This window comes from Drosophila subpulchrella, chromosome 2R (assembly GCF_014743375.2).
Source record: "Drosophila subpulchrella strain 33 F10 #4 breed RU33 chromosome 2R, RU_Dsub_v1.1 Primary Assembly, whole genome shotgun sequence".
Taxonomy (NCBI): Eukaryota; Metazoa; Arthropoda; class Insecta; order Diptera; family Drosophilidae; genus Drosophila; species Drosophila subpulchrella.
The window spans coordinates 15,356,776-15,380,630 of record NC_050611.1 but is presented as its reverse complement, the minus strand read 5'-3'; the positions used below and the strand labels follow the sequence as shown (position 1 = coordinate 15,380,630).

At 38.4% G+C, this 23,855-nt stretch overlaps 2 protein-coding genes and 4 non-coding genes across 16 annotated transcripts in view; 5 read left to right on the top strand and 1 right to left on the bottom strand.

The window, feature by feature from the left end:
• Positions 1–17,543, bottom strand: part of LOC119551897 (protein hu-li tai shao) — a 30,628-nt gene extending 13,085 nt beyond the window's left edge. For 8 of the 10 annotated variants that reach the window (XM_037861502.1, XM_037861503.1, XM_037861505.1 and 5 more), the window contains exons 1-6: positions 17,410–17,543; positions 16,165–16,356; positions 10,595–10,643; positions 1,356–1,482; positions 792–1,275; positions 13–727 (exon numbers count right to left, since the gene is read on the bottom strand). In XM_037861502.1, coding sequence (XP_037717430.1) covers positions 13–727; positions 792–1,275; positions 1,356–1,451 — 1,295 coding nt within the window. In that variant the 5' untranslated portion in view covers positions 1,452–1,482; positions 10,595–10,643; positions 16,165–16,356; positions 17,410–17,543. Of the gene's footprint in view, positions 1–12; positions 728–791; positions 1,276–1,355; positions 1,483–10,594; positions 10,644–16,164; positions 16,357–16,603; positions 16,700–17,409 lie in introns of those variants that run through there. The other 2 variants (XM_037861500.1, XM_037861501.1) reach the window with 2 other exon arrangements.
• On the top strand, positions 4,946–5,027 carry Trnas-cga. The gene has a single exon. It is a non-coding gene; the product is annotated as a tRNA-Ser (tRNA).
• Trnav-aac lies at positions 5,564–5,636 on the top strand. Its single transcript has one exon. It is a non-coding gene; the product is annotated as a tRNA-Val (tRNA).
• Trnav-aac lies at positions 6,117–6,189 on the top strand. The gene has a single exon. It is a non-coding gene; the product is annotated as a tRNA-Val (tRNA).
• On the top strand, positions 6,759–6,831 carry Trnav-aac. The gene has a single exon. It is a non-coding gene; the product is annotated as a tRNA-Val (tRNA).
• A 697-nt stretch (positions 17,544–18,240) lies between the features above and the next one.
• On the top strand, positions 18,241–23,717 carry LOC119549132 (calpain-A). 2 transcript variants are annotated; one of them, XM_037856902.1, is made up of 15 exons: positions 18,241–18,301; positions 19,180–19,364; positions 19,777–19,953; positions 20,013–20,089; positions 20,143–20,267; positions 20,330–20,450; positions 20,505–20,745; positions 20,804–21,034; positions 21,094–21,486; positions 21,548–21,666; positions 22,398–22,440; positions 22,493–22,634; positions 22,691–22,921; positions 22,986–23,315; positions 23,376–23,461. In XM_037856902.1, the coding sequence occupies exons 2-15, from the start codon at positions 19,191–19,193 to the stop codon at positions 23,459–23,461; spliced, it is 2,490 nt and encodes an 829-aa protein (XP_037712830.1). In that variant the 5' UTR covers positions 18,241–18,301; positions 19,180–19,190. The 2 variants fall into 2 exon arrangements, with proteins under 2 accessions (XP_037712830.1, XP_037712829.1); XM_037856901.1 differs by lacking the exon at positions 18,241–18,301 and having other exon boundaries at positions 19,191–19,364; positions 23,376–23,717.
• The last annotated feature ends 138 nt before the right edge of the window (positions 23,718–23,855 follow it).

The window sequence follows — 23,855 nt, the reverse complement described above, 5'->3', positions numbered from 1 at the left end:
TAATTCTCCTACCCCTGTCGGAAAAGCTCCTCCTCCTCAAGAAGATAGCCCAGAGATGACACAGCTGGCGGTAATTCCACATCGTTCTTAGGCTTGGGGGGATCCGATTTGATCAGCGGATGGCGGTAGATGTAGCCAGTGCGGTAGCCAGCATTGTCTAACATGCGCATCAAGGCCTCAAACTCGGCACCGCCAACACGCCACTTGGGCGGACTGCCCACCTTGGGCACGGCAGCTTCAGCCGCTTCCTTTTCAGCAGCGGCAGCACCATCTTCGCCTGTCGCGACGGCGGCAAACTTCTTCTCCAGGTCCTCGGGTGGCCGGCGCGACTGCTCGTAGATAGCCTTGCGCGACTCCTCCGGAATCAGCACCAAGTTATCCAAACCGACAGGCAACAGCTTGAGTTGGGTCTCGCACGCCTGCACAATGTGACAGGCGGCAAAGAAGGCTTCCTCGATCGTTTCGCCGCAGCACAAAGCACCGTGGTTGGCCAACAGAATCACCTTGGAGTTGGGGCCGAGGCTTCGCACCAAACGATTGCGCTCCTCCTCGTCGAATAGACCGGTGTAAGCGTGAGTGGTGATCTCGCCCAGCACACAGGCATCCTTGGTCAGCGGCAGCAGACCGGTTTTCAGCGAAGAAATGGCCACAACCGGACTGCAGCCGATGTAGATGGCGCATCGAATGTCTGGACGGGCAGCGTGTACCACAGAGTGAAGGATGAAGTCTGGAGGAAATGAAATTATTAAGATTCAATGATTTTTAACAATGAAATCGATCATTTAACTTACGACTCTTGTTGCCGCCAAAGTTGGTGGTGCCCTGCTCCACAATCTGACCCTGCATGTCCACCTTGTTCAGCGATGAGGCGGTGATCTCGTGGTAGAGCAGGCCGTACGGATTAACCAGGAAGTACTCCTGGTCGACCTTGAGTCGGGCAGTGATCTGTGCCCCCAGACCCTGGGTCCAGCCGTACAGATCGAGCAGACGGAATGTGGCGGCCAGCTTGCACCGGAGTATCTTCTCGCCCTTGGCGTAGCCCATGGACTCGACGCCGCGTATGTCATTGATGGGCACCATGCAGTTGCTGCTCTTAAAGACGCTGCCCACCCGCGACACCGGTACGCCCACAATGTCCGACAGCTGCTGCAGGATCCCACTGGCGCCAGCTCCTCCATCTCGGGCCGAATCCACGATACGCTCCAGCTCCTCGCGGAACAACCTTGAGCCCATAATGGCCTCGACCCGCTTGCGACGCTCCATTTCACGCATATCCTGGGGAAGGGGAAAGTAGAGGAAAAAAGAAAGCGAGTAAGGGGTGGTTATCCACTTAAGGCTTCGATGGCTGCACTTACCTGTTCAATATCCGCGGGACGTGCTTTGCTATTGTCATCATCCTCGCCGGCAGTGGGATCTATGCCATTCTGTGGCGGTTGCTCAACTTCAGTCATGATTTATTTCCTTTGTATTTCAGTTAAAATGCTGCAATTAAATGGATGGATACGTTTTTTACTTTATTTAGGTGCTTCTTGAACCTAACGCTCAGCTGGAAAATTTTCAACTGACCTTATAAACTGCAGGCCACTAGCACCAAAAAATAAAAAGGGGGTGGCAAACAAGGGAGAGAGATGGTGAAAAGAGAGTGTAGTGCAACCACCCAAGTAAGAGAGTCTCTCGGAGAGTGGAAAACTGACAGATTTCCCTGTGAATGTCAAAAACTGTTTTGGGGGAAAGCAGAGAAAGTGGAGGGGTGTCAAAATAGACTGCCGCATATTTCCACTTTAGTTAATGTCTAATTTTGGCCAAAATAAATTCTCAGTTTAAGGGGGAAAACTCTGGGGAAATGCATATGTACATCCGTATTTTTCCCCATAGCCACGTGCTGAAGCGACAGCATAAACGGAATCGGTGAAATCTATTTTAAGATCCATTTAGCTGTTTGGGAAACCAAAAAATTGATGCCTCGAAAATCAAAACGAATAGATGGAACTGGCTATCTCGATCCCAGAATGAGAGCGCGAGTAACCAAAATAAATAAACAAAAAAATATTTAGCTTGCTCTTTAATTCTTTAGGCGTGGTGCGTTCTAATACCACGAAAATTAACCTTCAAATTCTGGTAAACAATCAGCATGCTAATAAACACCAGAAGAAATAATGTCATCAACGAATCGTGGGGCTGAGATAACAAATCGAACAACAATTTCTTGGCTCAGCCAAAAATGCAACCCGAAACAGCTAAAAACGAGCCGACTTTATTCGATTCCTACATGACACACTTGGAGCAACCATAAACCATAATTAATGAGCATTCTGCTGACCCGATTTCTTACAACTACACCCACCAGCATTTCTTTAGGTCTTCCGCCAATTAAAAAAAAAAATTGCTCAAAATGTGCCAATTTAGAGAGGAAATTGCAATAAATAATGTGAGGAAGAGGAAATAAAAGGGCAGGGGGAAGTTTGCAGAGAGAAAAAAAGATTGCTATCTTTATTATAAATAACTACATGATATCCGTAATATATTCGTTTAATTTTGAATCATAATGATTTAGCTATAATAAATCTAAAATGTTTTTTTTTCTATGTAACGTATAACCCCATTCGTGAGCGGTGCCTTTTGTAGTCGGCTTATAAGCTCAGGGAACAGAAAATGCTTACAAAAAGGGGTGAGCACAAGGCGATTGCATTGCAAAAGTGCATTGCCAAAGGCTTTATTTGCTTCTCACTTTTGCCATTTGCTAATTATGACGTATTGGCAACGCGTGCCGCATATTTTAGTTTGATCTTAACAACAATATCGTGATGCGGAGGTAATTGAACTTTGCTGCCAACAGCTCCTCATCGCAACGTGCGTGGGCGGCGGTAGAAGTTTTCAGTTTTGGTTGAAATAAAACAGAATAATGCTGAATAAATGCTTTTCAAGTGACTACAAAAAAAATGCAGACGAGCTAGGGAGTTGTGGATGCGTGGGCGTCGTAAACTTAACGAGCCAAAGAGTTTTCCCGCGTGGGTTGATTCAGACTCCTCCAAATGGAGTTGGAAGTTGCGTTGGTGGCATAAAGGTTGATTAAAGACAAGAAAAGGGAGATTTCTCACGCATCGAAATCATTTAAAAGATCTTTATGCAGTTTAGAAGACATTAAATTAACCACAATTGAATGGACAAAGTGCTATCTATTTTATTTAAAACATTTTTTCCAGTTACTATACAACTAAATGCTACAACTAGAATGCTGAAAATACCCAAACTAAAATCGCATTGTTTACCAAATTTAGTCAAAAGTGTCAATAGACTAAAGCCAATTTGAAGTTCTATCTAAAAGCCTGCATTCCATTTGGTTTATTGAACTTGGGCAATGCCAAACAATACCTCCATATCACTCTCTCTTGGATTTTTCGCTCTGACCTTTTTGTACGGAAGACAATAATTAAATTTAGGAGCAGCCAACGCCACAGCGACGCCATCGTCGTCGTCACCGTCTCGACAATTGTTGTTGACATTATGCAATTACATCACACTTGTTTGGCACGGGACACACCCATGTCTTTCAATGGGTAAAGTGTGCCGGCTCCAAAACCGGCAAACTGAGAACTTATGCATGTATATATGTTCTCTTTTTTTTATAGAATGTTGAGAACGTTATGAAGGTAAGGCCGATAACAGAGACCTCACTGCAAAGATACCCAAGCCCAAAAGCACGATAGTTAGCCAAGGTTTGAAAAAGTAAACAAGTTACATTTTAAAATACCAAATATTTAATGGCAATAAATTCCTAACTAATAATTTTAAGCAAATATTTATTCAGCAACTCGACCCATACAATTTTTATATGAACTAAGTCTAAGCACTCTTCAAAATAAATTATTAGATTTAGTGACTATATCAAAAATTAAAATTAAAATCATTTATTGACTTTGAACTGTTTTTCTAGACGTCCATTTTTTTTATAGCTTTTAACCAAAATACATATTTTGCATTCTAATTAGCAGCTCAGGCCAATTGACCCAGAGAACCAAACACCCCCTATATATGGTTTTGACACATATGCTGCTGGCGTTAATTAAATTTCCCAAGTATTCAATTATCGCGCAACGGAAGAGATCTTACGTAATCTTCCACTCCATCGAGCGCAGCCCAGACAGCTGTCCCATCGCCTCAAGTGCGAGATGGAAGAGCGGCTGGCAATAAGGTCGTTCGCAAATGATTTCATTCAGTTTTAATAATGCAACAAGTCACTCACTCAGTCAGTCAGTGGGGTACATGGCGAGATCCAATGATGATGATCATGTGGAAAGATTTTTTAAAGCCACAAAGAAAAAAAAGATCCAGTCCATATGGCGGCGACAACAATAAAAGTGAGAATAGTTACAAAAAACGAGTGCAATAAACCAGCGACAACTGTAAATAATCATTATTTGAGGCCTGTCACTTACTCCCCTATACAAATGAAAAATGGAAATATGTGCATTCATTCATTAGACGAAAATTGGTTGAAAGATTGCTCAAGTTCTAAGGCACTTGAGATTTATTTCGACAAGAGCATGTATTTACGCTTTGCCATTCTACAAAAAAAAAAAAAAAAATTAAAATACGACACAGAAATAAGCTTATTTTGATAAACGTATACTTAACATTTTAAAGATTCCTGAATGGGGTAAATTGTTTTAAACAAATTATAATCTCTTAATGGAATACCTTTAGCATTGTTGTATAAAATTGACGTTGTGGATCACTGGGACGACGCGCACACCGTGAAAATATATACTTTTTAATCTGCGAAACGTGGTCAATGAGAACTAGCAATGTTTGCAAGTTCCGCAGTAGAAAGTTTCGCACCACACCACCCTGATATTTCCCAATCAACGCACCCAGAATGAGTAAGAGAGCAGCGCTGTGTCGAGCCCAGCTGGTATATTTCAATTTGGACGCGCTCGCTCCACAAGCAGTCGTGGCCGAGTGGTTAAGGCGTCTGACTCGAAATCAGATTCCCTCTGGGAGCGTAGGTTCGAATCCTACCGGCTGCGATACAAAGTTCTTTTTTTTTTCTTTGTAGAAATAAATTTTTAATTTGTATTCTCTTTTCAACAATTTAACATCTTCAAATAAAGAAGGTAAAATATAAAATATTCCTAACTAGAAATTTAATGAGTAAAAATTTATTCAATTGAGATGAAATTACATTTACTAGAATAAAATTACTCAAAGAAAGAATTATTACAATGTAAATTTCTCAAACATTTACTAAAATATATATGTGATACAAAGTTCTTTTTTTCCTTTGTAGAAACATATTTTAGTTCTTTCTTTTTAACAATTCAACACTTTTAATTAAAGGTAACATAAAATCAACAATTAACTAGAAATTTGATGAGTAAAAACGTGTTCTATTGGAATGATATTACTCACAAGAACATTTACTCAAATAAAATGTGAAGTCATTTTCCATTTCAGTCACCTAGTTTGTTGCCCTTTGCTTTTTCAAAGTTAGCTGGCTATTTTTCCGCCCCTATTTGTTTGTCAAACCCGAACTGTTTGGTTTTTGGCTGGCCGGCATTCAGCTGTTTCCGTGGTGTAGCGGTTATCACATCTGCCTAACACGCAGAAGGCCCCCGGTTCGATCCCGGGCGGAAACATGTAATACTTTTTTGTTCTTTTTTTATTTACTGATCCTTTAATCCTTTCCTATTCCCACAATTTGTTCAATTATTTCCTCGCGAAAGAAAAGTTTTAGCGAGGGAAACACAAAATTAAATTTGAATATACTAAATGCGTGCTCGTATTATTTCCTAGACAACGCGACTGATAGAAAGAAATACAAGCCGGAGCTTAAGTAGCTTTAGTTTTGACTTAAATTGTAAAACCTACACCAAAATAATTTATCTGCAGTTAATAATTTAATAATTTTTCTGTTAATAACTTTAAAATACATAGTGGAAAAAAAAATTAAGGTAATTTTATAAATAATACTAAAATGAATTCAAATTGAAGAAAAAACAAAGACAATATAGAGTCGTTGGATAAACTAAAGTATCAAATGATTATTTTAATTTTTCTTCCCCCATTTGTTTGTTCAAACCTAAACTGTTTGGTGTTTGGCGGCCCGGCTTTCAGCTGTTTCCGTGGTGTAGCGGTTATCACATCTGCCTAACACGCAGAAGGCCCCCGGTTCGATCCCGGGCGGAAACAGATCGTACTTTTTTTTTATTTTTTCTGGTTGATAATTTCTTGCATTTACACAGTAAGAGTATTTTAAACGCCGAAAGACTACAGAAAATTTAAGAAGATATCAATTAACTTTTAGAATTTAACTTTATTTCTAAGAAATAAACATTTGATTTGTTAGGAAGTTGAAATTAAGGTAGCTCAACCTTTGGTTATTTCAAATGTACAAATAAATAAAAAACTTAACAAGTGTTAGTCATGATAGTTTGGACTATTTGGACACTCCTAAACAACATTTACTATAAAAAAATAAGTTAAGTTTATAAATATAAGTTAAGTTAATATTTATTAAGTTAAGTTAAGTTAATATTTATTAAGTTAAGTTAAGTTAATATTTATTAAGTTAAGTTAAGTTAATATTTATTAAGTTAAGTTAAGTTAATATATAAAGTTAAGGAGTAATCACATGCATCAATCGATAGAAGCAGCGAAGTCTAAAATAGTGTTTCGTTTATTTCCCAACCGTTCCACATTGCTCCGATACTGTCGACCTAGAATGTACTACTGTGCTTTTGGCTAGCCTTGTTTCAACTGTTTCCGTGGTGTAGCGGTTATCACATCTGCCTAACACGCAGAAGGCCCCCGGTTCGATCCCGGGCGGAAACAGGTTGACTCTTTTTTTTTATTTTTTCTTACCGAGTAAATTATTATTTTTGTTCTCTTGCTTGCTTCTCAACTTTTAAATGTAATTATAGCCGTTTAAATATACGTAGATAAGCCAAGTGACGGGCTGTCTGGCGAGCATGAGCCTATCTGCGACCTGTCATCACCAAAGTGTCTTAATCTCTTGTCTTTTTTTCAGACATTGGGCCGTCCATGCGTGGAATACCTTAATAAGGTAGCAGTTCTAGCCGTGGGTATTTTGTGAATGCCTCTCTGGTGCTGACTCCTCATCTGCTTTTTGCTAATTTTGTTTGTTTTGCTAACAAGCTGCCAGTTTGTCTGGCTCGTACCCGTTCGTTCTTCTTTCCTTCCCTCTTCTCCCTTCTCACTTTAATTTATTTTATTTTACTTGAGACTTGAGTTTTCTGGGTCCAGAGACCCTCAACTATCCGGCTACCGAAAGTCGCGTGTGAGTCGCGTGGCTTGAATTACAAAATCCGAACATAAATCTCATCAAAGTTGGCGCCAACGCCCATTGTGTATGAGGCAAAAGACTTGAGAAAACTGCATGAATACAACAATTGCTGCTTCTGGTAAAAGGAAAACAAAAGTTAAGTGACAACAACAAGTGGTCAAGTTGAACGAAAGGAAAATGATTTATTTATTTGCTTTGCTTTCGGTTTTCTGCTTTTCGTCTGACTTTTCTGCCCTTGATGTAAGCCAAAGCCTTTTTGTAGAGTCCCACAAAAAGTATTTCTTTTGCTGTTTCGGTGTCTTTGACTCACTTGGCCAAAGGCCAGAAAAAAAAGCTTGCCCAAGTGTTGTATTTTTGATTCACATAAATTTAGTTTGTAAAATTGCAAAATAAACTTGAAATCTGCACAGTTGTTGGGGTTGGGTGACGTCCACGGTTGATATAATTATTAAATGTTGCCTAGTGAATGGTGAAATATGAATGACAAAGCTCATGGTGCATGGTATAAAATGTTTTTAAATACATTCAACTTAAATGATTAGAGACATGACTTTATTTTGTGAGAAATTATGAAATGTTAAATTAGATCTAACTTCGAAAACCCTAAAATATGCTTTTAATACAGCTTAATATATGTATCAGGGCGCTACAATAACAAAAATTCAGAACCGAAATACCCGATTCAATATCGGGAACCGGAAAGGTATCAGAACAGAAATAAAAATTTCTTTATAGTGCTTTACACCGATTAGTTTCTTCCAGTACGATTTCGATTACAATTTTTGGTAATACATGAATGCATAATTACAGTTTTATATCTGCTTCTTATAAACTTAAAGAGGGTTCTAAAATTTGGTCTGAAGTGAAGAAGACGAGTCAATATAAAAAGGTTTGGAATATTTTTGGCTGAACCGGTACGTAATTGAACTAAAGCCTAAATGGAGCATTAACCGGTGCAGAATCGGTACCGGTATTATAATATTTGGGTTTCTTGTTATTGTCTTTAACTTATTCTGTACACAAGTCAAGTTCTGAACTGGGGTCGTAAATAATCTTGTTTGCGGAGTATGACATCATCCAGGACAATGTGTCGCACCCAAAACCTTCCCTCCCCCACCCCACACAACTCAAATAACACTTCATCCCCCGGAGTATGACGTCACTTCCTGTCATTAACTCAAAACGAAACTCAAATATAAACAGCAAAGGCAGAAGCAAGCACCACCACCCCAAACAGCCCACCGAAGGATATTTTTACGAGTCGCGTGGAAACATTTCCCGGCCGGCAAACTGAATTGGTGGCGCCACGATTCTGGTATTCAGTCATTTCGTGGCGCCGCCGACTATCAAAATTGCATGGCAACACGACGGTAATGAAAATGCCGGCCACAAAAAGGAAAACCTACTAAAAAAAGGAATATCAACACTGTAAGGATAATAAGGAAGGACCAATAAAAACCTGGGCGTGTCCCGGAACAGGGACAGGTATTTCCATAAGGAATCGCGCCTCATTTCACTTGTCCTGGGGAATGGTTTAAGGTGGGTGGATGATTGGTGGTTGAACTCTGGTGACCCCCAACACGCGACCGGCATCGTGTGGCGGTGAAAATATCAGGGCCTGCTGCGTGTTTACGGTTAGTTTGAGTTTCCCGGCTAATCGATGGAAAGCCCAACGACACACATGCACACATGTCCTTAGCGACAGTAACTTAATCTTGATGCGAACACTTATTTGCAGCATTAAATGGGGTTTTAATTGCACTGCCGTGGTACAGTCTGCATCCGGGTTTGGTAAACAATAATTATTGAAGGGCTATATTGAAGGGTTGAAGACCGTCGACAGGACAGCAATTAGTATATGAGGGCTTTAAGGAGTCGCTGAACCCTTTTCCTAATGTCACCATGTCTTAAATTGTATTACATTTACACGAGAAACGTTTGCATAAAATCTGTTTTAATTTTCTATACCAACTGTAAAGAAAATAACCTTTACAAGGATCTATTTTTAGCACAGAAGCTCATTAAAATCAAGCGTACCATATTATCTAATGCTTGTACTATTGTTTTCTGCTTATTGACTTTGCCGAAAGCAGTAAGCGAACCTATGAGGAAACTTTTTACGCCGATTGCCAAAGTAAAAAATAAGAACAAAAATAAAAACCAAAGTTGGGCTCCCGGTCTGGTTCAATGACCTATTTATTGAAGTGCTAGATGAACGCAAAACAATCCAATCTTCTCTGCTGTCTCTCCGTTTATTGCTCCCTTTATTTGCTAAAAGCCAGTGTACCATGCCCGAAGGGTAAATCAAAATTGATATATATATAAATGTATGTACATTGCACATAGATATGGAGGATACACATATAGCATTACGCATATACACAAAGGGTAGTAAATGAAACAGTCGGTATAAAAAGCGCCAAGCAGACTCAACGCTTAAGTGGCTTTTAATTCAATTTCAAGCGAAGCAGAAAGAGAGCACAAAGAATGTATGATGTACCAAAAAGTCCAGTAAAACAAAGGTCATTCTTAATTGAATTAGAGGTGAAGTTATGCGTGGCATGTAAAGAGATCTGAGAGATACGGGAGAGAAAGATCAACTTGCATTTCAATTACACATTTTTAACGTGGACAACCTATGATACAAGACTTGGAATTTGGGTTTTTCATCTATGGTTTCAATTACATGACCACATACATTTGTATACATATCAGCATGAAAATCAGAGATAACTTTCTCATTTGGCTTATCGCACAAGGTATAAAAGACTCGCCCCATGACATCATCCTTAGTTGTTGATTATAAAATTATGAATGCTAAGTCTATGCAAAAGGGGTATACGAGAGTCAGATGACATAAATCTCCGCTTGAGTGCCGTAAATACAAATCATTTATTTCCCTTTGACGGTCACGGCCTCGATTAGTTCTCAATTAGTTTGGCAAACAATACGAAAAAAAAAACGAACTAAAAGAAAAACCCGGAATATAATTATATATCGCTCAAGTATTTATATGGCGTAAGCAAAAAGTTCAAAGTTGAGAGAGGTGTGGTTTCCTCTGCTCTCTACAACTTTTTTCAAACCTCTCCTCGGTAAACAAGAGTCAATAAAAACGACAGAGAGACCTCAATCACAATGATTGCGAAAACAAAAAGCAAATATATACCGGCAGATAAAATCAGAAATAAGGCAAGACGGGGGACTCGAGTTTGTTTGCTCAGTGTTGTTATTGTTTGCTTGCTTTGCACTTGACTCATGGGCGTGTGGTATACGAGTAGATCCAAAACTCACCTTAAAATTGAATTTGTTGCGTGGTTATAATACTTTTATATTGATGTGCCTGCAAAGAAATGTGAAAAAGATAAGGGAATTAATAAAAGGGGTAGTTAACTAAATTAATAATAGACAATTGTATAATTATAACCATTTTGATGGGTTAAAAAGATTGATACATTTTCTTTAATTCTAATTTTAAAATGCTAGTTTTAAAGCGGTGTTTTTAAGATTTTTGTACCAACATTGGGTTTTAAAAATCTTTAAAAACATTTTCCGCTAATTATTAACCTTTTAAAATTGCGTACAACAGAACTTTTTGTACCATTTTTAAATATATCTTAGTTTACAAAGGAGTTCGTGGTTTTTCTTTGACCAAGTTCATATTTTAGTAAGTTTCAGAGAGGGAATTTTCCCTTTTCTTGGTAAACAGATGCTCTCGTCTTCCGACGCAAACAGAGAGTTATTATTGAGATAGATGCTGTCTGGGTCTGCCGCTCTGCGGTCAGCGCCTCTGTTCGATGATGTCATGGGAATATTTTTAGTTTGCGCACGTTAAAATATTTTCGTACTACTCGTTATTTTATATTGCGCTTTGCCCAGACACACATACTACCCACAGTAAGTAAATACAACCATGCGAGACTCTCCCAGCAAACAAAATAAAATAATTGAATTATTGGGCCTAAGGCAGCTAGCTGGCAAACTGGAATTCTTCGGCAGCGGAAAATCACTTGATGGAAAAGCCTAAACAATTTGCATACAAATTACCCCACTACAAGCTAAAAAGCATTATATATCTTGGCCGAATATAAGTTTAATTTAATTTAATTTAATTACACCTTTCTTCGATGCGCTCAGATGATCATTTTGCACATTTCACTGCCACGCACAATTGCAGTCTGGAATTGGCCAATAAATACGATCTAAATGTTTCTGCGTGAAAGCCCAGACACGAAGCATTGGTAATGCATTTAAGCTGCTTCTGGTGTTGATTTACAAACTCGGAGGATACAAACGATTATGTAAGCCGCCTCTTTCGTGTGCTACACAATCGCTTTTTCAACCTTTCCTTTTTTTTTGTAATATCTTTTTTTTGCATTATGAATTCATTTATGCAGCAACACGTTTGCGCTTATTGTTGCTCCAGCTCTATTGTTATATGACGATGATAATGATGATGGTCTTTTTATAGAGCTTTATTGTTTGGGCAATGCTCCAATGCAGAGAAGTGGTTTGAAAACCAGATTTTTTATTGACATTTGTGCCCAGTAAAGTGGGTTAGCCAGCCATTTAGAAGAGGAATATCCAACTAAAAGTCGGCGGAAGAGCAATTGCAATGCCATTTACTGTATTATGGTCAGCCACTTGTCACGTTTGTAAGCCACAAAACCAAATTACATTTAATTCCATAGTATTTACATTAATTACAACAAATTGTGGCAATTTTAAGATACGAGAAAAAAGAATACAACAAGAACGGGTTCCCATTTCCCACGCCCACACAACGGGAGAGAACGAAATTAGCCTAAATTCCAATTTAAAATTAGTTCACTCGGATCAGACCGCCATAATAACAGGCTTTCAATCACTTTCGACCAACAGGGGGGGACATTTGTATATACATACGTATACGAAGAAAGAGCGGAGAGTTGGAAGAAACCCAGCGAGAAGATACAATTCAATTGAAGTTCAAGCGCAGATAAAGAAATGCCAGCAAGAAATGTTAAAGAAGGCAAGAAATGCAGACACACAGCTCCATCATCATCATCACCGCCGCTGTCTTCCCATCTTTATAGAAATTGTCTACATTTTTCTCTGCTTCGCTCCCCAACATTTTCGATATAATTATCCACATTGTTTGGTTTTCCTTCTGCGGGTTCCGAGCTTTTTGAGCTGAAATAACAACAGAAGGCAGTGACAAACACGGTGACTGCACTTCAAATAATACTCTCACAACCTTAAACATACTATGATAATATTTGTTCTGTTTTCGAAGAAAGGTATTTTTCAATGGGACCAGTTAACAATACTTTTAGTCTTTAAGTCTCTTAAATTAGTATTAGGGATACGTTTTGTGTAAATTAAAAAGAACATAAAGTCCACAAAAGATTATTTCTTACATACATTATATCTTTTTATACAAGTGATAGATCTATTTAATTTGCCGAAAACTACAGAAAATGTACTATATTTATAGCCCTATAGATGTAAGCAAATATTTATATTCCAAATATTTAGTTTCAATATTTTTAAAAAACCTTGGAACTTTGGATTTCTTAAGGGGTTTCTAAAAAGAATTGTCCATGCAAACTCTATAAAAGCTATAAAGGCTTCGTAAATCCAATCAAACTGCAGAAAACCTATAGATGTTTAGTTTCAAAATATTAAGTTTCAGTAATTTAAAAAAAAGATCCAAAAATTAAGATTTTTATGGGATTCCAAAAGAGTATTGTCCATGCTAACCCAATAAAGGGTTTAAATCTTCATCTGTCCCTAAACCCTATATATGTTTAGTTTCCAAATAAGCAAACATTACGATTTTAAATATTTAGTTTCAGTAGTTTTGAAAAACAACAAAAACCACTATAACTTATTGGGTTCCAAAAGAGTCTCTTCCATGCAAACCCTATAAAGGGTATTAAAGCTTCGCTATGCGGTCAACTCCTTTTTTATTTTCTTCCAAGATTTATGTTGTGTTGCGGCAGTTTGTTGTTGGCTGTGCTGCGCTTCTGCAACTGTACATTTGTTATTGCTGTCCCTGCACCCGTCTCTTTCTCTCTCCTTAGCCGAGTTCCAGCGCCTGGTTTATTGTTGTTCTTGCTGTTTTATTGATGAGCTGCAGTTGTTTAGCCAGCAGCAACATCTCTCTTTTTTTAATCTCGCTTATGTGTCTCTGTTTTGAAGCTTGGCACGTACGCCTCTTTTATTTATTTATGTGCGAGGGTTTCTCTCTCTCTTCTCCCCGTCTCACTCTGTTGCATCTTCATGTCAGTTTGCTTTGGGGCACAGAGTACACTTTTTTGTTTTGTTTTATGTTTGGTTTTCGGGGAGCCATAAATTTTAAGCATTCGCTTTGGGACAAATTTGTTTTTCGTTTTAGCCAGAGTTGCCAGACTAGCCCGAAAAGGGAAAGATATTCCACCTCCATTAATCAAAATAATGCAGTTTAATACTAACCATTTTCAAATCAATTAATCACCGGTGATGTGACGTCAGTGGGAATTTTGATAAGCACACACGCTTGAGTAAACAATATCTCATACCCAATCAAAAGTCATTAAAAGTGTTTGGCCCATCAAAATGCATTTGCATTGACGGACACGCCTCAATAAAGGTTAGAAAGTTTGGAATTTCGTCTGTTTGAAGTGCATTTCTTATCTTTTTGTTTTTGTTATTGTTTCGGGGGCTCACAATTTCTAATTTCCGTCTCATTTCCATACAAACATTTTTTTTTGTTGGTTAGTTTCCTCCACAATTGTTTACAGTTTTAACTATGCACTTCCTCCCACCAGAATGAGGCACACAAAAAAATAGTAGCTCAATATAAAATGTAAATATGTAGATGGGATAAAATATTTAATTTTTATACAAACATTTTTTCTATGCAAGTTAGGCTTTGTTTTAAGATTTTATACATATACTTATATACTATGATTTTCTTTATTTGTCACTTTTAATTCATAGCGGAAACAACTGTTTTTGTCCTGTTTTTTTTTTTGTAATTTTTACACTAACTTTCAGTTCGGTCTTTTAAGTAATTGCATTGAAAGTTTTTTAGGAAATTCTAGCAATGCAACTTGCGGTGTGTAAAAAAAATAAAAGACAAACCTCAATTGAAACCCTCGACGAACGAGTCATTCTAATTTGCGAATTGAAAACGGACAACAGCGCAAGAGCAACAAATGAAAAAACACGGGCACAAGTGGAAATGATAAGGGGTGATAAAGGGGGAGGCAGCATAAGCAATGAATTATAAAGCCCCTGTCCATGTGTGTGTATGAGTAAATTCGAATTAGCAACAAAAGCCAGCAAACAAAAAGAGCAAATTTTCATTTTTTTTTTTACTTTTTTTTATGTGTGTGAAATGACGTCATGTAGCGCACAATAGGTAGTTCAAGTAGCGGAATTCGAGATTTCGATATGATGAGTATGTACTACAGGAAATAATACAAATTAGAGAAAGTTTTCAAAGGAAAAGAGAACGGTTAGTTAGCTACTGGCAATGAGAAAAATCCTTGTAACTAAGAATGCTTACTATTGCTCTATTGTAATGTAGATATAGGTATGTATGTACTAAGTACATTGTACTTGTATCGGAACAGCAATCTAACTAGAAAACGTAACCAAGCGAAGGTTCCGATAAGATTGCCACAGAGCACAGATACAATCCAACTTCTATGACTTCGCACCTTTAAAAATACAGTCATCTTCTATTCGTAACCAGAATTCCAAATAAAGATAATGGTTCTTTAAGGTTGAAATGCAAATAATTGTCACTTAAGGATAAAATTTCATAACACAAGTTTTGGGATACAGTGATATGGATATAAATTAACTTACAAAAGGATTACAAATTACTTTATTTTAAGCAAATATTTGTTATCTTACAACTTGATACAAAAATATCTGTTTAAGATTGACAAATTCGTTGTTACAAGAAAATTTACATTGATAAAAATAGCAAATCAAACCAGCTTGCCAGAACTCACTTGGGCACCTATAAAATCTCGTCTGCAGGCATTGGGTTGCACTGGCAAATGGCATAAACAAGTTTTCAATATTTACAAATCTGTTTATCACTTGTTGCTGCTTTTCGCTATTTACTTTGCTGAAAGACGAGAGACCAAGGAGGAAAAGTGGGTCACGAAACTTGCCAACAGATGCGCGCCAGCAGGCGATTTATTAGCGACAAGCCAACCCAGTCAGCCAAGTGCATTAGACACACTCCCAAGATTTGCAAGTGGCAACAAAAAATGGCTAAGAAAATGAAATAAAGATCTAATCAAATCTGCGGCGAAAATCGAAAAGCCGTATGACGTGCAACTGTATTTTATTTTTTATAATCCGACAAGCGCATAGAAAGTCGGAGGGAGAAAGAAGCATGAATCATAAGGAAAGGAAAAGCACACGCACACACATACACAAGCACACCCACCCAAAAAAGAAAAGAGAGAAGAAAAGTGGCTAGAACATTAAGTTTAAGCAGGGGCGGAGGAAGGGGGGCATAAACAGACATAGTGACCCCAAAATTAAAACAAAATATTTATATTTATATAAATGCATTTGAATTATTCTAATTATTTTTAGCATTAATAAGATAGCAAGCCCCCTTTAAATGTACTTCAGCTGCGCCACTGTGCTTAAAGCATAACAACAAAATAGACACATTCACACACACCGTGTTGCGTGTGCTTGACCAAACCCAAAAAACAAAAACAACACTTATTAGAGAAGCACAAAAGATGGCGTCACCGGGCGAATTGCGGCTCATCGTTATAACGGTTAAAACGAATGCAGGGCACGAGGGGATATTTAATGTTTAACGGGTTAATTACACATAACCCGTGGAACATAGAAAAACTTACCGGTATTTTTCGTTAAATCGCTGATCCTCCAGTGGCCACAAACACAGGCACAGGTCACAAATACGACTCACTATATGTTAGAGGAGGAACGCACGCGTTTTTTTTATATGTACTCTCGCTCTCGCACCTCGGTTTTCGTTTTTCGGCTGCTATATCGTACAAACACACATACGCCACAGGGGGAGAAAGAGACTAGTGGTAAAAGGGGAGGGAAAGGGGAAGAGAATTTAATAGATTTAACTTTTTATTGCCTTGAATAAAATTTGTTTAAAATAATTGTATTTTTGTTTTCGGGGCTTCTTGCACTACACCAAATAACTGTTAATATTTTTCAAAGATGGCCGCTACTAACGGCACTTTGCACTGTTGATTCTTTGAAGAATTGCACCGCGCACTGCTGCAAATAAATATTTTTTATTTTTTTTGTTGAATTGCCTACGAGAACTTAATCCAAAATCGTACGGACACGTCCGACGAACAGCGCACGTTGAGAAATGAACGAAGAATGAAGCGAAAAAGAGAACGGCACTCAGCGAGAAACATTCAGAGAGAGAGAGAGAGAGAGAGGGAAAGACAGAGAGAGTCGAACTGGAAGGCGGCGGGCAACTAGAGATGTTGAAAAACACTAAAAAGCAACTAACTCTCGGACAAACTGGCTTCTAAAACGGGGTTAACTAAATTTGGTAAACAATCGAAACGAATGAAGTTTAAAAACCGCTGAAATTGCGCAAATATATTTAAAATACGAAAAAGAGAGCGAGAGAGAGAACTTCATCCTGCAACGCCCAAATATACGCGCTTGTATGCGTGCGAAAGAGAGACAGAGAGAGAGAGAGTGTGTGGGGAGCAACGAATATTTGGAGCAAAGAGTGGGGAGAAAAAAGCGGTGAAGTCCTTTCCGACACCTTGACCACAAAAAGTGGCTATTTCGGCCCTCTCGTCGCACTTTTAGGTATTCTTCGCACAAAAACTATGTCAATTAAGCCGCACACGTCGATTATGTCATATTATTTATACAAATACACCTTCACACACAAGCGCCGCGCCATATACACACACATTGAAGTCTGTGCGTGTGTGTGTATCAACGGCGTCCTCCCATCACCGGCAATGCCGTGAAAAAATCGATGGACGCTCTGCGGCTTCGTTTTTGGGAATATTTTCTCATTTCCTTCATTTAAAACTATCACTAATTTGAGTCACCCACTAATTGGTTAATGGGTTCGACGAAAAACCACTGCTTACAATTTGTAAATGCTGAATTTCACGAAATCTCGCCCGCCTGATGTGTTTCGTTTTCGATATTCGCTTCGACTTCGATTTCAGAAGGCGTTCTGTTATTAATCCAAACTATCGATAGTTCGCTTCGAGTGTGACCGTGGTGCAGTGGTGTAAAAAAAACATAAATGCATTAATTTTGTGGGCATTTACTCGATTTTTGAAGTAATATCGATAAGGATTTTTTATTGGTTGGTGGCAGAATGCGCTAATGGGGGAGGGTGTACTCGCTAAGTGGCGCATCCGGACTGCTGTAATCAATGAATTGTTGATGACAACCTGCTTTTATCATCAATGAATTGTTGATTACAGCCCGCTTCTGTCATCAATGAATTTTTCATGTCAGCCTATCTGCTGTCATCAATGAATTTTTAATAACGGCCTGCTGCTGTCATCACTGAATTGTTGATGACAGCCGTTATGCTGTTGCTTAGGTGTAAACGGCGGTTGCAGCCATGTTCTAATTTAAAAAAACGCGAAATTCCATCATATTCTGAATAATAAGGATAAGACTTTGTAATTAAAAATAGTTGTAAAAAAAATTTTTTTTGGCAGTGTGCAGTATCAGATAGCGAATACTCTCTAGAGATGAAAACATTAGCAGAAACTCGAACCATACTGAAATCAGTTTGCCAACATTTTATAAATTCCTTGTTATTACTTATAATTGTAATTTTTTTTAGTAGTGACTTATTCTTAAAAAAAGGGTGTTACAACGAAATAAAAACACAAAATTTACATATCTAAGAACTTGTCGATTGTTCGATAAGAAAGTACTAAAATTTTCGATAGTCAGTGCCGGCAGTCAGGTGTTTAGATACAGATATAAATATTTGTAGAGAGTCTCTCTGGTTGAAAGGTACGCGGATCCGTTACTATATTATTGTGTTGTGATTTTGGGGAGTGAAAGTGCGTGATTCGATTCGGAAATCGTTCTCTCGGGCCAATCAAGGTCCATTGGAAATGGGGGAATATATATTTTAATTAGCTATTGCTTTCGATGAATCTTTCTTACCACTATATGCTTTTCACGGGAATGAGTATGAGCCAGGCCTAAAGAATGCATTAATTACCGAAACCTGTTTAGATTTCGCAGTAGACTTACCAATGCCCGCAAATACAATAGTAGATGGGGCCCAACTAGCATATTTTGCCCCAATTAAAAGCCAATTTACGATTGCGCCAGAGATATACCCTATATACCTACCCTATGCAGTACATATATAGTAGTTCCTGGCTCAATGTCGAATTCACCGCTTTATATGGCTAAGAAATGGAGCCCAATCTCCCGAATAGCGCACACCCTTTGAGTCACTAGAGAATTTCATGCTTCCGAATGATGTCACACAATATAGCATATATATGGGATACATATGTATAAATTCAGCGTTTTATATGTGGAAACGTGTGAATTATATTTGGGTGCGAACCGAGAAATTCTGGTCTCCAAAGTATAATTTTTGTTTGATTAAATGCTAATGCTCGTTGCGTGAATTAAAGTAATTTCATTTAAGTCGAGTCTTTGTCACGTTGGGAATATTAAGGCTTCTGTAATACTCGTTAAACCATATTTATGTCTCTGGGTGTGCTTTTAATTCCAGCGCGAGGCAAATAAGTAAATATGGGCGATATAAATATGGACTTTGCTAACTAGATATCAGATATTTGAACACTAAATATATACGAATGGGTTTTTAATCTTTGGCGGCACCTTGACAAAAAATACTATTATTTTAGATATCTGAACGATGGATGACTTGAGGGGATTCTTGAGGCAAGCAGGACAGGAGTTCCTCAATGCAGCCGGAGATGCAGCGATGGGGGCGGCCAAGGAGGTGGTTGGATCGGTGATCAACGAAATCTTCATCAAGAAGGAGGCCGACACCAAGAGGGTTTTGCCCAGCATCAAGAACATGAGAGTTGTAAGTTGACCCTCGAGGTTATCATCACTTATTTACAGAGGTCTATACTATACAAACAAAAACAATCCATTGAAATCCATATGCATGTTAACAAGTACATTCCACTCAAACATTAGCAACCATTGCAATCTCAAAGTAGTAGTACGTTGTACTACGGGAACGTAAGTACCAAATCCAGTCATCGTAATGGCATTGACATGATTCCCCCCCGAGGATAATGTGCTGCCAAAGTGTCGTACTGTGTTGTCCTTGTGTTGTTTTTCTTTCGCATGTAAAGTGTACAGAGCATCCTCCTCGTTTCCAAAACTCCATTACACAAATATACTGTGTACATACAGCTAATGACTACTCTTCTCTAAATGCATACTTATATTTTTTAAGGTTCATATCATTAATGTATTGTATTTTTTAGCTGGGAGAGAAGAGCTCGAACCTGGGGCCATATTCCGAGGTGCAGGACTATGAGACTATTTTAAATAGTTGCCTGGCCAGCGGATCGCTCTTCGAAGATCCATTGTTCCCGGCTTCAAACGAGTCCCTTCAGTTTTCTCGACGCCCAGATCGTCACATTGAATGGCTGAGACCTCATGTGAGTTTATTAATTTTCACATTAATTTCTGATGATATATAATGGCTTGTTTCAAAAAGGAAATTGCCGAGAATCCCCAGTTTTTTGTGGAGGGCTTTTCCCGATTCGATGTCCAACAAGGAGAACTTGGTGATTGGTAAGATAACATCTTACTAAAAAATAACAACAACTGAAAAATATCATTTGCAGCTGGCTTTTGGCTGCCACTGCGAATTTGACCCAGGAATCCAATCTTTTCTTCCGCGTGATACCACCGGAACAGAGTTTCGAGGAGAATTATGCTGGCATCTTTCATTTCCGCTTCTGGCAGTATGGTAATATAACTTAAAAACTCTCTTTCCATATTTTAGTTTAACGTTTCTATAAATTTCAAAAGGTAAATGGGTGGATGTAATTATTGATGACCGTTTGCCCACTTATAATGGAGAGCTTATGTACATGCACTCCACGGAAAAGAACGAGTTCTGGAGCGCCCTGCTGGAGAAGGCCTATGCCAAGTATAACTATAGCATCCTTTAATTTCTAGCTTGCTAATATTCTGTATTTTCCAGACTTCATGGATCCTACGAGGCCTTGAAGGGAGGCAGTACTTGTGAAGCCATGGAGGACTTTACGGGTGGCGTTAGTGAGTGGTACGATCTTAAAGAAGCTCCCGGCAATCTTTTCACCATTCTACAAAAGGCAGCCGATCGTAATTCCATGATGGGTTGCTCTATTGAGCCAGATCCCAATGTCACAGAGGCGGAAACACCTCAGGGTTTGATTCGTGGTCATGCTTACTCTATTACCAAGGTTTGTAATGATACTGTTTACGTTGAGAACCTTATAATAATCAAAGTGATTCCTACAGGTTTGCCTTATTGACATAGTAACGCCAAATCGTCAGGGTAAGATCCCTATGATAAGAATGCGTAATCCTTGGGGCAATGAGGCCGAATGGAATGGACCTTGGAGTGATAGCTCCCCGGAGTGGCGGTACATACCCGAGGATCAGAAGGCGGAAATAGGACTTACATTCGACAGAGATGGAGAGTTCTGGATGTCCTTCCAAGATTTCCTCAGTCACTTCGATCGCGTAGAGGTAGAAAGTTGGAAATTACTTTAATAAGGAATATGATCAAAAAGGCAATGATTTTTCAGATTTGCAATTTGTCCCCCGACTCGCTGACCGAAGATCAACAGCAGAGTGGCAAGCGTAAGTGGGAGATGTCCATGTACGAGGGAGAATGGACACCCGGAGTTACAGCTGGTGGCTGTCGCAATTTCCTGGACACCTTCTGGCACAATCCCCAGTACATTATCTCGCTGGTCGATCCCGACGAGGAAGACGAAGAGGGACAATGCACAGTCATTGTGGCCTTGATGCAGAAGAATCGCAGATCCAAACGTAATATGGGCATGGAATGTCTGACCATTGGTTTCGCTATCTATAGCCTAAATGATCACGAACTAGAAAACCGGCCACAGGGTCTGAACTTCTTTAGGTACAAGTCATCTGTGGGCCGATCGCCTCACTTCATTAACACTCGCGAAGTATGTATTGGCTAGTCCCTAGAAAGGTTTTCATTCTCTTAATAATTGCATATTTCTTCAGGTATGCGCTCGCTTCAAATTGCCTCCTGGTCACTACCTGATTGTGCCTTCAACTTTCGATCCCAACGAGGAGGGAGAGTTCATCATTCGAGTGTTCTCTGAAACTCAAAATAACATGGAGTGCGTACATGTAGAAAATGATAATGAGTTTGTATATTAGAAATAATGCGGGGTTTCAATAACTTAAAGCTTCTAAAGTGCAATATGTGGTATGTGACTACGGTTTATCTATATTTTTAGTGCTAGTAAATGTTAAACTAGATTTGTTTCTCTTACCCTCTACACATTCCCGACAGTAAAATTACAGAAATGCATGATGGTTTTTTTTATGTTTATCTACTCTTTTAGAAATATAGTTGAGATTAACGCGCTCAGTATTCTTGAAACTTTCGAAATACTTATCTTAAGTACGGTTTAGCGATCTGTCCGTTTGTCTGATAATTTATTAATTAACTCAACTTGCAACATGGAAAGTATTAAAACAATTTTGTCTGCTCAGTATGAAAGGATTTTACTTCTCTCTTATTTTACCTCACCAGGAATTAAGGGGCGGTGGAAATTTAGCAAGATCTTTTAAAAAATTTTATTTTAATAGTTTACTTTTAACCCTTGCTTAAATTGTATTTTTGTCATGTAATAATATATTTATTAAAGTAAAAATAAAGGAAACTCCCACAACAACGTATTATACTATTTTAAAATGAACCCACACAGTCTGCTTTAAATACTCATTAGGCCATTATAAATCCTTGAGCTTGATCATAGTTTTGTACAAAGCCATTTGATTTTCTATACCTGTTTAATTCTCATTCATTTCAATATCAATCATTTCGCTTTTCACTCCCATTTAGAGAGAATGATGATCATGTGGGTTATGCCAACAAGGGTGATACGGTAAGTAGTCTTTGTTAAATAGGATCGCTTAATTAGGTATTTCGCTTTAAAGATAACACCCGGATTTCCAACACCCAAGCCTATGGATCCTCAGAAGGAGAGCCTTCGAAGATTGTTCGACAGCATTGCCGGCAAGGACATGGAAGTTGATTGGATGGAATTGAAACGCATTTTGGATCATTCGATGAGAGATGGTAGGCATGAAATTGAACATCTGAAAGATCTCATTTCAAGAACTTTTTATTTGTAGATCTACCCAAACCTGTTGTTTATAACCGCTTCTCCAATAACATGGCATTTGAGACCCAAGCTGCAGGTCCTGGTGAGGATGGTGGCGGCGCCTGTGGACTTTTGTCCTTGATTTGCGGACCATTTTTGAAAGGAACGCCATTTGAGGAGCAGTTGGGAATGAGTGATCAGTCGAATAAGAGGCTAATAGGGGGGGATGAACCAAACAATGGTGGCCCAGTAACAGCAAACGGTGAGATACAAAACATCATAACAAAACTAGATCGAAAATTATAAGTAGCAACATATCTTTCCAGCAATTGTGGACGAGACTCATGGCTTTTCCAAAGACGTTTGTCGTTCCATGGTTGCCATGTTGGATGCCGATAAGTCTGGCAAGTTGGGATTCGAAGAGTTCGAAACCTTGCTTTCAGAAATCGCCAAATGGAAGGCTATCTTCAAAGTCTACGATGTTGAAAATACAGGCAGAGTGTCTGGTTTCCAGCTCCGGGAGGCTCTTAACTCAGCTGGCTATCATCTAAACAATCGCGTTCTCAATGTTTTGGGTCATCGATATGGCTCACGAGATGGCAAAATAGCCTTTGATGATTTTATCATGTGCGCAGTTAAAATCAAAACATATATCGGTAATCCAAAAAATTTTAACTCACATGTAATTCAAATTTTTAATATAATCTTTTCCACAGAAATATTCAAAGAGCGAGACACTGAGAAGAACGAAACCGCCACTTTTACATTGGAAGAATGGATAGAGCGAACAATATATTCTTAAAAAAAGATTTTATTTTTAAGTTAGCAAAAATCCTTGAAAAAAATATTTACACGAAATCTCTTAATGGTAATCTCCAATATTTTCCTTTTTATATGCAGTACAAACAAACTATACTTCCGAATAGCCTTGATCCATCTATATAATCGTGTTTTGTATTTGTGTGTCGATAAATGATGTTAACCGAATTTATTGACTTGTTATCCAGATTAATAATCTAGTTACACAATAAAACAATTTATTACATATTCATTTGAAACATGAAGTTGTAACTTGGGCCAATGTTAACTTATTAAAAAATTCCATATCCGATCTTTTGCCTTCGACTATTTACTTATGGGATACGAATTAATACATAATAACATTTAAAATGTACTATGGAAAAAGTGGATTCAAC

Excerpts from the sequence above, each read along its gene's own strand:
- LOC119549132 (XM_037856901.1), top strand. The coding sequence starts at position 19,191 with ATGGATGACTTGAGGGGATTCTTGAGGCAAGCAGGACAGGAGTTCCTC. Across the intron at positions 20,090-20,142 it reads CAAGGAGAACTTGGTGATTG|CTGGCTTTTGGCTGCCACTG; the intron begins GTAAGATAACAT and ends TATCATTTGCAG. Across the intron at positions 23,316-23,375 it reads TAAAATCAAAACATATATCG|AAATATTCAAAGAGCGAGAC; the intron begins GTAATCCAAAAA and ends TCTTTTCCACAG.